The sequence below is a fragment of the Dryobates pubescens genome, chromosome 33, assembly GCF_014839835.1.
Source record: "Dryobates pubescens isolate bDryPub1 chromosome 33, bDryPub1.pri, whole genome shotgun sequence".
NCBI lineage: Eukaryota > Metazoa > Chordata > Aves > Piciformes > Picidae > Dryobates > Dryobates pubescens.
Window position 1 is genome coordinate 8,019,028 of NC_071644.1, and position 16,103 is coordinate 8,035,130.

The following is a 16,103-nucleotide window of genomic DNA, read 5'->3' on the forward strand; positions in this document are numbered from 1 at the left end:
TTTTTGAGGATTTTGTTGAGAGGTTGTTTTAAATATAGAGACTGAGACAAAAGATGGCATGAAATGAGAGAGAGGGAACAAAGGAAGCAAAGCAAGTGGCTGAAAGCTACGCTTGAAGGGAGCATGGGAGGTGCAAGATTAAACAGCCAGAAGATGTAGATAAGAGAAGAGCTATGCTGGGCTTTGAAGATGGGAATCTTGAACAGAGTGGTTGATGATTGATAGTTGCAGTAAGGATGAAACAAGCACTTGATCAGAGTGCACACAGTCCTCCTGCCTTACTTATCTGTGACATATAGGTTGATTTCATATGACCAGCACTGAAAGACATAGTGTTTTAACACAGGTTTAGAACTTCAGATTTGTTCAATATCACTGAATGCTTTGAAGAAAAAGTACTGATACTGAACTGAGCTCTGATAGAAACTATGCTCCCATCAGCAGTCAGGATTAGGTTCAGCTCAAGCTTTAGTTTTGTTATAATGGAAACGTTCCCTACCAACAGTGTGCTGGAAAGAGCAAACTGACAACATGCTATAATGGTTCCACAAAGTTCTCACCAGTCCAGCCCTGGGCTGAGGCACCCTGATCCTGCTCCAAGATTGACTTACTGGGGAATCTTAGTTGGGTCATTTCACTGCATCACCAGCAAAACTGGGATAATGATTCTGATTTCTTTCCTGTATCACTGAGGTGACAGAAGAAAAACCCTTCAGGAGAGACAGAAGCTCTTATCCTCCAGCTGGGTAAGTACATCCTACCAGTACTCACATGGTGCTATTTCCCATAGTTTCTGAGCCTCACATAAGCTTTACACAACACCCAGAAAGCTAATGAAACTCTGCATCTCCTTCAATATATGCAGGTAATCAGGCTTCTCCTTTTTGTTCTGCTTCTCTCTATTTTATTTTCCTTGGTGTTTGCTCCTGATGTTGATGACATGCTACACTACAGAAACACATACTTTCTTTTTCTAAGTGTGGTTTTGGTCATAACCACTTTATCCCCAAGGAAATTCAACTCCTCCTCTTCCCTTCTGAATCATTCTTAATGTTTTATATAATGATTGAGTGCAGAGTGGAATAAAACCAACAGAAGCATGACTTTACACTGCCTTTTCCTTACTAAGGTATTCCTTTTTCCATGATCCTGGCTCAGCAATGTATCTTAAGTCCCCTTTCTTCCTCCAGTGTGCAGTGGGTGGTTATTTAGAGCACTTAGTAAGAAGGTGGCTGAAGATATTCTAAAGGCAATGTCTAATCTAATTACTTCAGCAGCTAGAGTTTATAACTGTGCACCTGACATAACTCCTTACACTGAAGCCAGCTGAGTAATCACATGGTGGTTTGGACAAAATGAGTTGCTTCTCCATCTGGGAGGCAGTCACAGGCAGTGTGTCCTGCTGACTTCTTGAAAAGATTTAGCCAGTCAATTTTTTAGGTAGTTTGACTTCAAGGTGCAGAGCTCAGTCGTGATTGATCAAAGTAAAAGGTGGCAGCAATCTTTTCCTCAACCCCCCCCAAAGCAAGAATGCTAGACTATCACAATGGTGTAGACAGGAGCATAAAGGAGGGGGGAAAAAATGTCTCCAAACATTGCAGGCAGTCAGGAGTGTGCACTGTGAGCACATATGGCAATTGTGTCCCTTCCAGGAACAAGGTGACTCAGAGGAGAGAACAGGCGTTTCAGCTACTGGTGCTGCACTTGCATGAGTAGAAGAAGACAAAACACCTCCAACATAAGAGTGGGATTTTCTTAAATCTGTTTCCAGAGACAGAAATAGAAAAGTCAGATGCCATTCAAACTCCTCTAAGGAGAAATTTCAGCACAGGAGTATGGTGTAATGACTGGAGAGATGCATAAATTTGAATCCTCTGTACTTTTGCATGTGCTTTCCCTTTTTCTCCTATAAAATTACCATACGTAAAAATCATCAGACACGAATGCTTTAGACATAACAGGATCTAAAGACAATGCCTCATCCAACTTGAATTTCATGATGCTCTTAATAAAGAGAAATCAGCTCAATTTGATATCAGTTGAATGCCAACTTTGGATGAGTTGTGTCCAGAGAGGGGAAGGGGAAAAAAAAATGATGGACAGAAGGCAATTTTTTTGTGCTGTACCTGAAAGCATTTGTATTCTTTGCAGCAATTTAGAGTGCTGCTCTATGGAGTGGTGTGTCTGTGAGAAAAAGAGTGGGATGTGTGTTAATGTAACCATTCTAAATGTGAAGTGTTAATAAAATGTAGATGTACAGAAATTGGAGTTTCTATAAAGGGACAGAATAGACATTGCAGCGATTGGACTGAAAGAGAAAATGCACTGGAAAGAAAATCAGAATAACCTCAGAGATTTCATCCCATAATGAAAACCTGCCTATTCAGTGCCCAAGGGCTTGTAAAAGTCTACTTTGGCCTTGACAGCAGAAGAGAAAGTACCATTCTGTACTCATAAACGCTTTCTGTGGGGCACTTATGCAGACTACTGTATTTGTGTTAACAAATAGCTGTTACTGCCTCAAGAGGCTGAGAAGAATTAGAAAGCACAAGATGAAGAAGAGCAAGATATTGCATGATTTGTTGGAAAGTAATGCTGGCAGGGCCAGCACTGTAAAGAGGTTAACATACAGAAATGCCTGTCCTGTTTCTGGGTAAAAAGGAAAGCATTTATCCAAGTTCAAGTAAAAGCTCTCCCATCAGTTCCTAGCTGGTTTGCTAATCCAACAGATAATGTAGCGAAACCAATAGAACTCAATGAGGCTTCCACTGTTGGCACAACAAACCACTTACAGAGATTGCTCTGATTTCAAATGTTCAGTCATTAACCTAAGAAAGCTCTTCACATCAGGAGGAAAACAGCACCCCTGCATATCCGTCTGTGAGGCAGAAGAGGTAACAAAAAGCTTACAGAAAGTTTCTGGGAATAATTTAAATTAAAGCAAATAAAATAATCTGAAGCAACTCCCTGAAGCCCACTTCATGGCAGCAGCTAAACACACTGGCAGTGGCTGGAAGGGAGTTTGATGTTCTAATGTTGTGTGCAATATGTTACGGGCACATAGAGCTGATTCTTCTTAATACAAACTGAATAAAAAATTGGCCATTAAGGTGTCTGTGTGGAGGGGTTTGGTAGCTGAGATGAGAAAGGCACTGTCTCCTGCTGCCTTTCCAGCTCGTCTCTTACATGAAATGAATGGGAGGATCTAAGCCCGTCGTTACATAATGCATTAGGGATCTGTTCTCTCCTCATACCAGCTTTGTGTCACAGCTATTCCTTTAACTAAGTCCTGCAAAGTAAAGACAAATCTGAGAAGACAGTCAAGCCCAGGCTGTCAGAAAATATAGCACCACCAGGGCTCATCAGATGTTATTGGGAGTTCACTGTTCTGCAAAAAGATTAGTCAAAAAAAGGAAAGAACAAAACAACACTGACAAACCCCACTAAATATCCCTTCTTTCTGAGACATCTGAAGCTTCCTTAGATCCCTCTGGATTTAGGAACAACCAATGCATAATTCCATGGAAGGAAAGATCCCTCTATCCCAGTGCCCACCTCCACCTTTTGGGATGAAGTCTCTCATGGAGTGGCCAAACCTGTGCATCTTTAGGTGTGTGGAACTGGCATAACTGGAAGTAGCAAAGTAATATATAGGCCATTGAGCTATTCTAGTATCATAATTACTACAGCCTTAAGATTAAATAAAGACTGAGTGATGAAATACAGAGTAAGCTGTAAAACATCTGCTGTCATAGACCATCTAGACTCTTCTTCCTCTATTGAAACACTTCTTTCAGAGTTAGACACTAAAGATCTATTTCTAAAGACCTTAAACATGCCAAGTTTTGATGATATATTTAAGATTACCCTCATCTTTCCAGGTTGTGTGTAGCTTTTATCTATACAGGCTCGTAAGAGACAGGAGGTTCTGGATGTTGTTTGTAATTACAGTGCATCCAGTGTTTTACAACTGAACCTATACTTTTAAAAGAAGAAACATTTAATACATCAGCTGTGATACTTTCCAGACTGCCTGCAGTGGTGTTTCTGTGTGTGCCTATTGAAGGATCCCTCAGGCACTTCCTGGATTTGGAGGATTTGGAGCCAAGGACAACTGTCTTTCCATCAAACTGAACCCTGGCAGGACTATTAACAAGAATTTAGGATGCAACAATTAAATCTGGACCAGGGAAAGCAAGGAAGAGGATTCTTGAGGAACCAAGGTGGAAATATGATCCTCAGGGTGAAGACTTTTTTTTGTTTAAAATGGTCACCCTTCTCTTCCATCCTCTCAAATGACAGCTGCAGGTCTTTGATGGCAGGAGCAGGGAGAAGCATCCATTTTCTTTCTTCCCTAGTTCCTTTCCCTGTTATCTTTCAGAAACGGCATAAAGGATCAAGACCAGGTTATGCAGCATGGAGAAAGGAGCCCCTGTGAGTTACAGTGCATTGTGTGCTGGGTCATCACCTACAAAGGGGGCAAAAATTGTGCTTTTACAGAGATGGGTTGTTTAAATACCCAAACCCAATAAACACAGAAGCATAGGGGTTGGAGTTTATTTGCTTTTAAACATATGTGGCTTGGGCTACCCATAGAATTCTTTATCCTCCTGGCTAATGTGTTGTCAACAAAAGTAAGTTAGATTCTGGGTGCTTCTATCTTATATAAGAAAGACAGTAAGGGAGGTGTTGACTTAAAATAGTCTTGAGACATTATTCATTTTGTCTATTTTAGCATGGGCTAGAAAAACACTAATATTCAATCCAGCCAGAGAATCTGCAAAGAATTGCCATGGTGATTTCTGATGTTGTGTAGGGTATATGCTTTACTCCAGTTTATGTTCAAACATATTAAGGCTTTGCCATGTAATTTTTACCCAAACTTGGTGGCATTTGGCCCACATTAGTTCTCCCTGGATTCAGTTGTGTCACTGTCATAGAAGCGTAGAGCGGCTTGGGTTAGAAGAGACCTTAAAGATCCCCTAGTTCTACTAGGATCAACAGCTTGGCAGAAGTAAAGTAGGCTGAAGAAGCAGCCAGCAGATGTTGCTGGTTTGATCTGTGGGGATGCATTTGCATTCTAGAGTGACCCAGAACTGGTTACTGCCATTTCACATCTGTTTGAAGATAGCAGCCATCTCTCTCCATCTATCTGCTGTTTAGTCGTAGTCCCAAGTCATTGAAGCAATGAAGGTCCTTAGCTGTGCCACTTGCTAATCAATTACACAACTTTATGTGCTCATTGAACTATCAAAATTAAACCAGAGAGCTTTTTCTTACACCAGTGGAAAGGGGAGAGGTAAACATCAATATGGCAACAACAGCTCCCAACCTCCAAGGGCAGAGCTCGTGGCTGCTGAATCCCCCCCGTGCAAAATAAAATGAACCATAACAGATCTGCACCCTTTGATCTTTCTTTCTGAAGAGACATATTTCTTTCAAATTGAAGCCTGTGGTGAGCCAGAGACAGTGCTCTGGAGATGAGAGGCATCACCTGGCAGTGACAGTGAGCTAAGAACCTCCTAGCTATGAATAATGCTATCATTAATCCCAAATAGTCCCCTCCCCCCCCTTTAAACTCGTATTTAAAGAACAGTTCTCAACAGCCTGTAGCGTTAAACTACGGAATGCACTTCCAGGCCTTGTATATACAACCGTCTCTGCCAGACGGTTGCCTAGGAATCTCTTGCCATCTGCTGGAAACGTGCAGATATACATGCTCAGATAATGCAGGCTTCACAGCCACCGCCAGAGGAAACAGTGACTGAGACAGGGAATTTGGAAACCAAGGTGTGTGACACCAGATGATCACCATGGCCATACCTGTAGGAAATGAGCAGCTCTGCTGTAGACAAGGTAGTGGGATAATACCACAAATGTCAGAACCTGAGAGCCTGACACTTTTCACTGGGAGCTCTTGTGCTCTCCACAAGATAGCCTGCCCTAGAGTTCAGCAGCTCCAGGTTAGTGTTAGCCTGATTGCTAATAAGCTACACTGACATTGAGAAGCCAAGAGAAAGGTAAATCCTCTCTCTCAAAAAGAAAATGCCATCTGCCCGGGGTGGGGATCAACTATTAAGAAACTTCAAGCAGTCTTGGAATAGAAGACAATAGAAGCCAAGTGAAAATGAGACTTCTAAAATAAAAACAATACTACTAAATGATCAAAATATCTCTCTGCAAGATGTAAAATAATTATCATGGCATTTCCTGCCAGCACTGAAAATGCAGCAAATCTTTTGTCCTCAGGAAGTTGTGTGAGTGAAAAATAAGAACAATAAACCAGACAAAGCCTCGAGTCACAGTTCTGAAGAACTGTGCTACCTTTTATCTCCTGATCCAACAGCTCCAGGAGCTGAAGTTGTCAGAGTGATGTGATGGGGAGATCAAAGTCTAACTTGCCCTGAAAGAATTATCTTTGTAGACATAAGCTTACATAATATTCACCATTTCAGGTGGAGGTAATGTGGAACACAGCAAGAGTGGAAGGCAAGTTTGGAAACCATATTGACAGTTCCCACTGAGGTAAAATGATCAGGAGGTACTCAAAAGAATTCAGATTAAAGGCTTGTAAGTGAAACCATTAGGTACGTTTCCTTGGTGTCAGAGAAAACATCTAGATGGATGGGAATAAGTTCTGCCACTTTATTGCTACTTAAACTACTGTTTACTGTTACTTATTCATCTTTTGAAAGACAAAAGGACACTCTGGGCTACACTGATGCAAACTCACCAACACCCCCCTCCAAGGAACCCCCTTAAAGATACCGTGTGCTAAATGTTGTCTAAATAGAACTCAAAGTAGGTGTACACAGGGTAAAAGCAGGAGGCTAAGCACAGGGGCTTTTCCATTTTCATATTATGATTCCTCAGCTCCAGGCAATCAAAATCTACCTCATAGTTGTGACAACTTGGTTTGGCTTACTTTTCAAATCTGGTGGGTTGCAGTTGCTTAGCGGTGGATAGAAATAGATCAAAAGAACCCCAAAGCAAACTTTTTGCCTGGATAGCTTATTCACTTGGGAAATGGATGTGAGGTACACAAGCAAACCAGCTGTTTAGCCAGCAGCATTTCCACTAGAGGACTCCCTGCCTTCACTATCCCTCATCTGAGACAGCAAAGCCCTCATTTGCAGACAGTCTGTTGTTCAGTCACAGTCAATTCACAGTGAGAAACTGAAGGATCAAAGTATCATTAAGAAGAAAAAAGGAAACAGTTCAAACTCAACTTCACGAAGCCAAGGGCATTATCCATTTTCCACACTTGCTCAACACCACTAATGCAACATATGCTGCTGGTTTGCTCTCTCCCCTCCTGCCTGTCCACTCTCAAGTCTAACATTGTTTATCACTGTTATTTTATTTCCTTTTTATTATCTTGGCCGCAGTTTTCCTGTTTTGACAGTTTTGAATGAACCCTCTTAAGTTTGGATGCTTCATTTGCACTCCTGGGCGCTTTGATGTGGAACTCCCTACTTTCGTGGGTGCGAGTTTTCCCTGGAAGCAGTTCTGACAGCCAGGTGGGTGCGGCAGCCAGGCCGCAGGGTCGGTGTGTGTGCGCTGGCAGGGCTTGTTTTGGTGGTGGGCTTCGGGGTGGTTTGAGGGCAGAGGTTTTCTGTAGGCCTTGCCTGGGGACGGCCACAGGAAAACCCGCTCCCTCCCACGCCACCCCGCCGGACGCCCCGGGCGGCAGCTCCGCTCCGCTCCGCCTCTCGCCTCAGCACCGCCCCAGCCCAGCCCTGCCTGAGGCGGCCCCGCGCCCTCTGTCGCCCGCCCGGCGCGGGGCAGCAGGCGCCCGGAGGAGCCCCGGGGAGCCCGTCGCTGTCACCCGAGCTACCCTGCTCCTCCCACCGAGGACGCGCTCGGGAAGCCTGCGGCGGCCGGGACAATTCACTACCTCTGCAAAGGGCTCCGAGGAGGGTAGCGGCGGAGCTCGCCATCCCCACAGCGCAGTAACGCTCGCAGCCGCCTCTCCTTCAGGCCTGGGGCCGCCTCCTGCCACGGCAGCTCGGAGCGCGGGCACGGCGAGGCACCGAGTCTCTCCGGCGGGGCCGAAGCGGAGCGTGGCCTCGGAGAGCGGCGGGAATAGCCCCGTGGGAACGGGGAGGAAGAAGAGGGTGGCCCGCCTGTCTCTGTCCCGATCCGCCTGTCTCTATCGCGGGGCCGGCCCCGGCCCGCCTGTCCCGACGCTCCGCACCTGTCACCTCAGTCACCGCCTTCGCGGGAGCGGCGCGCTTACGCCTCCGATTGGCTGCAGGTATTCCCCTACCGCGTCCTCTATCGCTTTTGATTGGCTGAGACCCTCCTGCTCCCCCAGGTAACGGTTCCAGGCCTATGATTGGTCGTGGGTGGGCGGGATCCTTTTGGGGATTGGCTTCAGGTGAGTCGCAGCTTGCTATTGGCTGACAGGTAGTGTAGGAGGTGTTCTATTGGCTGTGGGCGCTAACCTTCTTAGTCCGCCATGTTCGGAGCGGTGGCGCCGTTGCCCCTGGAGCTGGCGGCTGAGGGGTGGTGAGGGAGGGGGCAGCGGTGTGGGGGGAGCCGGGTGAGTGGACATCGGAGGCTGCGGCCGCCGCGCTGCCGCTCTTTTTCTCCGGGAGCTCGTCGGCGGGGAAGTCAAAGCCCGACTCTAAACTTCGTGGGACTTTGAACAACTTCGGGACGTGGGGGTGTAGCCGAGCCCTGCAGGGACGCGGGCCCTAGGAAGAGCGTCGCCTGCTCTGGGCGGGTTCGCGGAACCGGAGGGAAGCGGGAGCCTGGGGTGGGAGCCTCTGTGGTCGGAGCAGGTAGGAGGAAGGGTCACTCCCGAAGACGTTGGGAAGGGGAGCTGTGGGGAGCGACACCGTCCCGTGCGACACTGTCGTCTCCCGGTCGTGCCCCGTGTCGTCTCCTGACCCCACGGGAGAGAGGGCCGAGAGGCCGAGTTGTGGAGGCTCTGCTTGCTACCTGTGGCCCCACCTCAGCAGACAGCGGGGTTAGGGAGCTGCCCGATTGTGTGCATGGGTAAGGGAAGGAGGTGGTGGTTTCGGATGAACGGGATGTCTGTCAGATTCCAGAGCTAACTTAGATTGTCCCTTGGAGTTCCTCTTCTGCTGTTCTTGGGTGAGTTCATAACCAACACTGATAGCATTCTTCCACGTATATAAAAGCTATTTTGAATTGAGATATTCCACTCTTCAGAAGAAAAGAGCCAGATGTGTTGATGAATAAGTGAAGATTTCTTCAGAGTATTTTTGGTCCGGATTGTTGGATGTTTTATTTCAAAACATCTTTAAATGTTTGGGGTACTTCTGTAAAACTAAATTGTGCAGAGTACTTTTGACTAGTCTCATCTAATTTCAGTGCAGGTTAATGGTCTTGTATACATTTTCCTTTTGCTTTCTTGCTGTTCTGTGTAAAGCTATTTGTGCTTGTAAAATGTGGCACAAGACATTTGTTTGGTGGTGTTTATTCATCTGTGTGCTGGTTTTCTTTCCATGCAGCTGGATTGAAAATCACCTGGAGGAGAAACTCATCTTTCACACGTGAAGCTGCTCACTTCAGAGTTAAATGAGCTGTCTGCCTTGAATGAACTTATTTCTGAATCTTTGTGACTTTGTTTAGCCTGCTAAATACAGACCATGCCTAGCAGAATGGGCTCAAAAATCGATTTGAACAAAGACTTCATCAGAGTAAAGACACACTATAGTGGGTAAGTCAGCATCTTTTCTCCTCTTTCTTGTGTCCTGTCTGATTGTGAGGCACGTTGAGCAGTTCACAGTCTGACCTAGTGATAGAGTAAGCAGGGCATTTGGAGAGTTGTAATTATGTCAGATCAGGCAGGTAAACGTCTGGGCTATTAAAATACCATCCAGCTGCCTGCAGCATGATGATTGAGGAGGAGAGTTTGTCCTTGCCTTGAAAGGGGAGAAAGGAGGCAAAACCCAATATACAGTTATTTTGGGTTGATGGGTTATTGATATGTGGTTTGCTGCAAGCACTCATGCTCACAGACAAGTGTAAATCCATTCCTTGCATCCTTAACCTGTCTGTGCAGAAGTGGCAGTGGTGATAATATTCATCAGTAATTATGTTTTACAGTAAACTGCTACTGTGTAGTTTCTCCTGCAACACTATGTTCAGTAGTTCACACTAGCTCTGGCCTCTGGAATATGTCAATTTACAAAACAGGTGTTCCAAACTCTTAAAAACAACCCCCAAGATTAAATAATAATCCAGTGTGCCCTTTCAATACCCCAGCTGAAAATCTCAGCACAAGGAAGTTCTGCAGCACCTTGAGTCTATCTCGCTGGAGTCACTCAGTATCTCAGGTATTCATATTTTCTGGGTGTGACAGAGTTCCTAACATAGCACAGTATAAATAACTGCATAAGTAGATTGCAAAAGGAAGCAAACTTGTGTAATTCTCATGTCATTATTTCAGTTACATAGTTCATCTGGCTTACACCTGGTAACTTGAAACCACCTCTTTTAAACAGAGCCCTGATGCAGTGTCAAGTGCTGTACGTTACCCGGGTCCTAAATGATGACACAGGCTGTCACTGGGAATGATTCTGTGGTTGTAACTGCTCACATATAACTTAATTCTTATTACTTGTAGTGTCCAGTTTCAGATACCTGACCAAAAAAAGTACAGTGGATGTGAGGAAAATCCTACATTTTAAAAGGATTTTAGTCATTGAGGTTTTACTTATCTCCTGGTGGAAGAAGTGCAGGGTAGTACTTAATTCTTACATATTTTTACACCACTTCAAATGGTGATGGTTATAACGAGGGAAACTGACTCATCCAAGTGAAAATGCATTGAAGGTAGATCCCTAATGCAGTTAATTCCTCCATACTGAAGTATTTTTTTGTAAGTTAAACACTGAGATGCAATCCTGTGGACTTCTGCAACTATTTTACATTAGCAGGGGCATTTTCTGTGAGGAGTGCTGGTTCTGTAAGGCTGATTTTTGAAGCTTAGAGTCCACAGATGGAATTGTTGGGACATGCAGGCTAATGCAGACACTTTCTGATAAAAGCTTATGTTTTCATGACATGCAGGGACATCCTGATCACAAACATGGATGCATCAATAAGCTACGATGAGCTTTGTGATGAAGTGCATGAGATGTGTAACTTACAACAGGAGCAGCCCATTACCCTCAAGTGGATTGATGATGAAGGTATTGTACTGAAATAGACTCAACTCTTCTTAAGTTTATTGGTCATAGTGGTGCAAAGAAGGGGAGTTACTTTTTGTTCCTAAACACCCTGTCTTATAAAGCAAGGAGCTTGGAGAGATGAGCCTCAAAACATCAAGGTTGATTTCAGTAGCACTCTTGATTCACTTCTATGGAAGTGAATGCTTTATGGGACTTTAATATTTTACTACTCCATACTTATACTGAATGCAAAGTTGGTTTGAATTTGTCTCTCATTGGCTTAATGCTGTACTATTGAAAATTCTCAGCTTCACATTCTTGGCAAGATGACTTCTGATGTTTTTACCCTTGTCAGCTTCAAGAATCACACAGGCATTTGTGTCTTCTGTGTACAGGCTTAGCTCTCAAATGAGTGTTTCTGAGAAGCAATTCTATTATCAGAAGACTTGGTCTTGACCCTCCTAGGATAGTTGTGTGTTGTGCAGAGTAATGATAATTAATCTTTCTCTTTTTGTGGTGGCTGTCCCTGGCAACTGTGTGACTGACACTGGTTATGCTCTTGATTGTATTAATGGTCTAATATACCCTACTCAAGAATTGGAGGGTAGATGTTGTCTGTAATTAAAAGAGCATTCCAAAGTTGGTTGTTAATATCCTGTTGATGTAAAATGCAATAACAAAGCATGAAATAAAAGCAACTTGAATTTGTTTTGTTTTCTACTTGACTGATGCTTGAGAACACCATGTTTTTTCCAAAGGCAGTAGGCATTCAACAAAAGCTTACTTCAGGTAAGTTGTTTCCCCATGGTGCTGGGGAAAATGCTCAGGATATCTAAACCAAATGATCTCCAGAAAAGGAAAATGAGGTGGGATGTGGTGTCCATGTGTAGGGAAAAACCATGTGAAGTTTTTTGTGGAATATGGGGTTGATAAAGTCATTAAAAATGATTTCTTATCAAACTCTGTTTCTTACACTGCTCCTGCAGGAAAGGTTGGTGTGGCCAGATGTCATTGCTCTAAGTTATCCTCACATGTAAAGCAGTTTAGCATTGTTCTTCCACAAACTGTTGCATGGGAGAGAAACTTAACCTTTGCTTTACCCTTTCTGTAGGCTCTGAAATACCTTCATGATGTGAGATGGGTTTGCATATTTCTTTCTGCTGTAAAATGTGGCAGTTCTCTACAGCTTTAAGCTGGAGCCTTCTGGTGGTTGTGAGTAGTGTTGAATGAGGATACTTGACACTGAATGCATTTGCTATGGGTTTTGCTTCCTCTGGAATGTCAGTGTCTGCTGATGCATTAACAGGTGTGCAGTGCATCTGTAACTCATGATGGACACAACTCTTGGCCTAGTAGGTTCACAACAGCTCCCATGCCATTCCCCAGCTGCTCAGTTATTTTCCTGTTGCACCTTGCCAAAGCCCTGGTCCACAGCACAACTTGTGGAACTGAATGCAGGAAGATGAACAAATCCTAAATTGCTTTGGGTACCTTTTGTAATTATGTGTTTTGGCTTTCTAATAATAGCCCAGGCTGCTCTTTTAGCTGAGTAGCATCATTTGGTGGGAGCTTGCAATGTCTAAATTAAAGACTGAGGAATGGGGTAGCCTGCAGTCAAAGGATTGATCCTTTTAAGATGCCAAGGAGTGCTATCAACTTTTGTTTAATTTTCACCCTTACTTTTTCTGGTAGCTGAGAAAGGCAGAGGCCAGTGTACTAACTTCAGTTTCCTAACCTGCACTTCCAGGACAGTCTAATAAAAAGTAACATCAGAAGTGCCCAGAGAATAATTGCACTGCTTGTGCTTGGCTATTGGAGCTGTGTGACTGCTAATAAAAGGAAAATTGTTGTAGGAAAGAGGCAGACCTCTTGGTTGTGGGATTTGAAGATGTGATTCCTGTTCATGTTTCTTGGGTTTGGACATTTGTGCCATTGGCTTTTTGAGGTTTACTTAAATTAAAACAATGCATTTCTCCTTCTAGTTGCAGTTCTGGTGAGTGTTTTCTTCTAGTCTTGATTAAATACATACCTGTACAACCCTTCTTCCTGATGCTAAGTTGTTAAGTTTCAACCCATCTGCTCTTTTGGCTGCCCTCAATCCTCACAGGTTTTGTGAGTTACTCTGTTTCTGCCTATGAGTGTTTCCATTTATTGCCACATGTAATTTGAGTTCATTTGACTGATTGCACAAACAGATGTTCTCTTTGAACTAACTTAAGACAAACAATTGCTGGTGGCTAAGTGAACAAAGAAAAGCTTCCAAAGAGCTGAAGAAAATGAGTTTTCTCTGAGGCTTTTTCAGTATTTCTCTGGTTTTTGACAAGATCCAAAATGTTTGAACTGTGAAGAAGTCACTCATCATAAAATCCCATAAAAATACAAGGCATCTGGATGGTTCCCTTGCAGTACAAAATCATTCTTTCATCTCACGTTGCATTATTGCACTATTTCTGGATCACCAAGAGCAGTGGCCTTCAGAGAGGGGTTAGATGCACCCTGGGCTGTGTATTTAGAACAACAAACCAAACCAGACATTTTGAAAATTAGAGATTGGACTTTGATGGTAATGTGGCTCAGCACTGGTGTCATCTGTTGTCCTGTGTAGCATGTGGTGATGTGTCACACGTGGTGGGCAAGGTGTGCTGTGGAAAGAGTGGGTGCCTCACGAAGCTGCTGAGAGTGACACCCCTGCTTGTTTGCTTGCTTTCAGTGTGTTGTGACGTGCTGCACTTTACGTGTGTCTGGCTAAGTGGATTTATGGATTAATTACCTACTTTTAACTAAAATAACCCTCCCAAGGTGAAGCTAAGAGTGTGAGCACAAGCAGCTGAGGAAATGGTGGAGCTGACATTTCTCCTACTCCCAAATACCAACTGACAGCCACCCTACAGAGCAAAAACAATGACTGCCTAATGAGATCTGACTCAAAGTCAGTCAAAAAGATTGGAAATTAGCAAGAACAGTATTTGAAATATGTATTTACATCCTCTGTTGTTAATGAGGAGCCTCACCCTAAGTGGATGCTGTGTTTTGAGGTCATAATGATGGTATGAAGCCACCATGATTAGCCAGGCATTTAAAAACAAAGCATCCAGAACAAGACAGACTTCTACCTCTGTTTTGCACTGATGTTTTAAGTCTTGTGGTACTCAATTCAGTCCTCTATAGAACTTCATTAAATTTGAAGTTTTTAGAACTCAATTTTGAGTGGGTTTTTTAATAGCAGAAGATAAACAGCAACTTCCCATGGGGGAAACCCCTGCTCCTCCTGTCATGATAATATGTCTGGAATAGCATATAGAAAACAAGACTGGGACAACCTGAAATGCATTCCTTCATCAGAAAATACTGTTGGACGATGCATAGATGATGTTGACAAAGGTTTGAAGAAACAAATATTGAACTTTGCAGTGTGGGAGGTTTTTGCTGTATGGTTGGATGAAAGCAGAGCTGTTTCTAATGTCTCAGCTTATGGTATTTACTAGATTCTGTTTCAATAATGAGCTGTGTGAAGATGTATTTTTTTTTGTGAGTCACTGAAGGGAAGAAGGATATACTGGAAGAGATAAGATCCCAGCAGTAAATGACTTTTTCAATAACACATTGTTTTTATTCAACTCTGTAAGTCTGCACTGATGGAGAGGCTGATGTGACAGGAATCAAATCAAGGATGCAGTGGTGAGGTTGCAGAGAGAACACCACATGTGAAACTCACCCACCACATAGTTCCTAGGCCGGCTACAGCAGCAGAGCAGTTGGAGCCAGAGGCACACAGAGTGCTACAGAATGTCATGAGTGTGGTAATAAACCCAAGAACTTCAGATAGCATGGTTGCAGTACTTATTAGTAAGTTGGGGAGTGACCATGAAGCATTTGTACTTCATGGAGGTTAGCTGGTTGTCTTGCAGCACAGGGCTTAGAAGAGTTGTTAAAGACTACTTGTGCCTTTTATGAAAAGAGAAATGTTCCAAAGGTGTGGCTATTAACCTCTGATGACAAGAGGCTGTCAGTGTGCTACCCAGCAGTTACTTAAAACAAAACATTCAATTCCAATGGCTGAGAAAGTATCTGCTTTGTAAAAGGGACCTGTGGAGACAGCATTTTGAAACCGTGTGTTTGGAGATATCTTTGATGTTCCTTCAGTACACTTAAACTTGGAAATGGAGTTCTCTAACCTGTTGTAAACTCCCAAAGGGTTTGAATTCATTGGTTAAAAATGCAACACTTCACAAAGTGGTGAGTTCAGCTTAAATGTTCAGGTTACTAGGAAATGATCTTTACTTATTTATGCCATATCCTGAAAAGCTTTAAGCACATCTGTTCCCTTCTGTGTTTTGTTGTCCTCTTGCAAACCAGCATGGATATTTCTGTCTACTCAGCTTTGGTAAAATTAAAAGGCAAAACAATTGCGTTGATAAATATTGGCTTTGCACAAAATGCCACTTCAATAACAAATGGCTGAAACAAAAGCAGTCCTGGAGGCTGGTGCACTTCTTACTGACTAATTGAAATTCTCTGCTTAATTCTTCAGTGATAAGTTTCCTCATGTATTGCTTCTTTGTTAGGTGACCCCTGTACCATCTCATCTCAGATGGAGCTGGAGGAAGCCTTCCGTTTGTACTGTCAAAACAGAGATGAAGGGCTGATTATTCATGGCAAGTATTGCACAGTTCAAGAACCTAAATGCTTTTGATAATCCTAATAGCTTCTTAAATGTGAGAGTGGAACCACTCCTTTGCCCACCAAATGAACATTCTTTGTATAGCTGGTGCCTTATGGTTTGATGCTGTAGAGAAGAAAGTCTTCTTTTGGATGTTGACCCCAAAGCTGAATTTATGCAGTAGGCTTTGAGTGGACTTCACAGTGTGAACTGCACAGATCTGTTAATGCTGTGGTCAGGTATAAGATCTTGCCTGTATGGAACCAAATTTCATAATCCCATTTCTCAGGCAAAGC

General features: G+C 43.5%; 1 protein-coding gene across 1 annotated transcript in view; it reads left to right on the forward strand.

Annotated features, from left to right (window-relative positions):
- The first annotated feature begins 7,773 nt into the window (after window positions 1-7,773).
- PRKCZ (protein kinase C zeta) overlaps window positions 7,774-16,103 on the forward strand; it is a 42,846-nt gene continuing 34,516 nt past the window's right edge. The window contains exons 1-4 of the mRNA XM_054175735.1: window positions 7,774-8,257; window positions 9,483-9,691; window positions 11,047-11,168; window positions 15,713-15,802. Coding sequence (XP_054031710.1) covers window positions 9,621-9,691; window positions 11,047-11,168; window positions 15,713-15,802 — 283 coding nt within the window. The 5' untranslated portion in view covers window positions 7,774-8,257; window positions 9,483-9,620. The remainder of the gene's footprint in view (window positions 8,258-9,482; window positions 9,692-11,046; window positions 11,169-15,712; window positions 15,803-16,103) is intronic.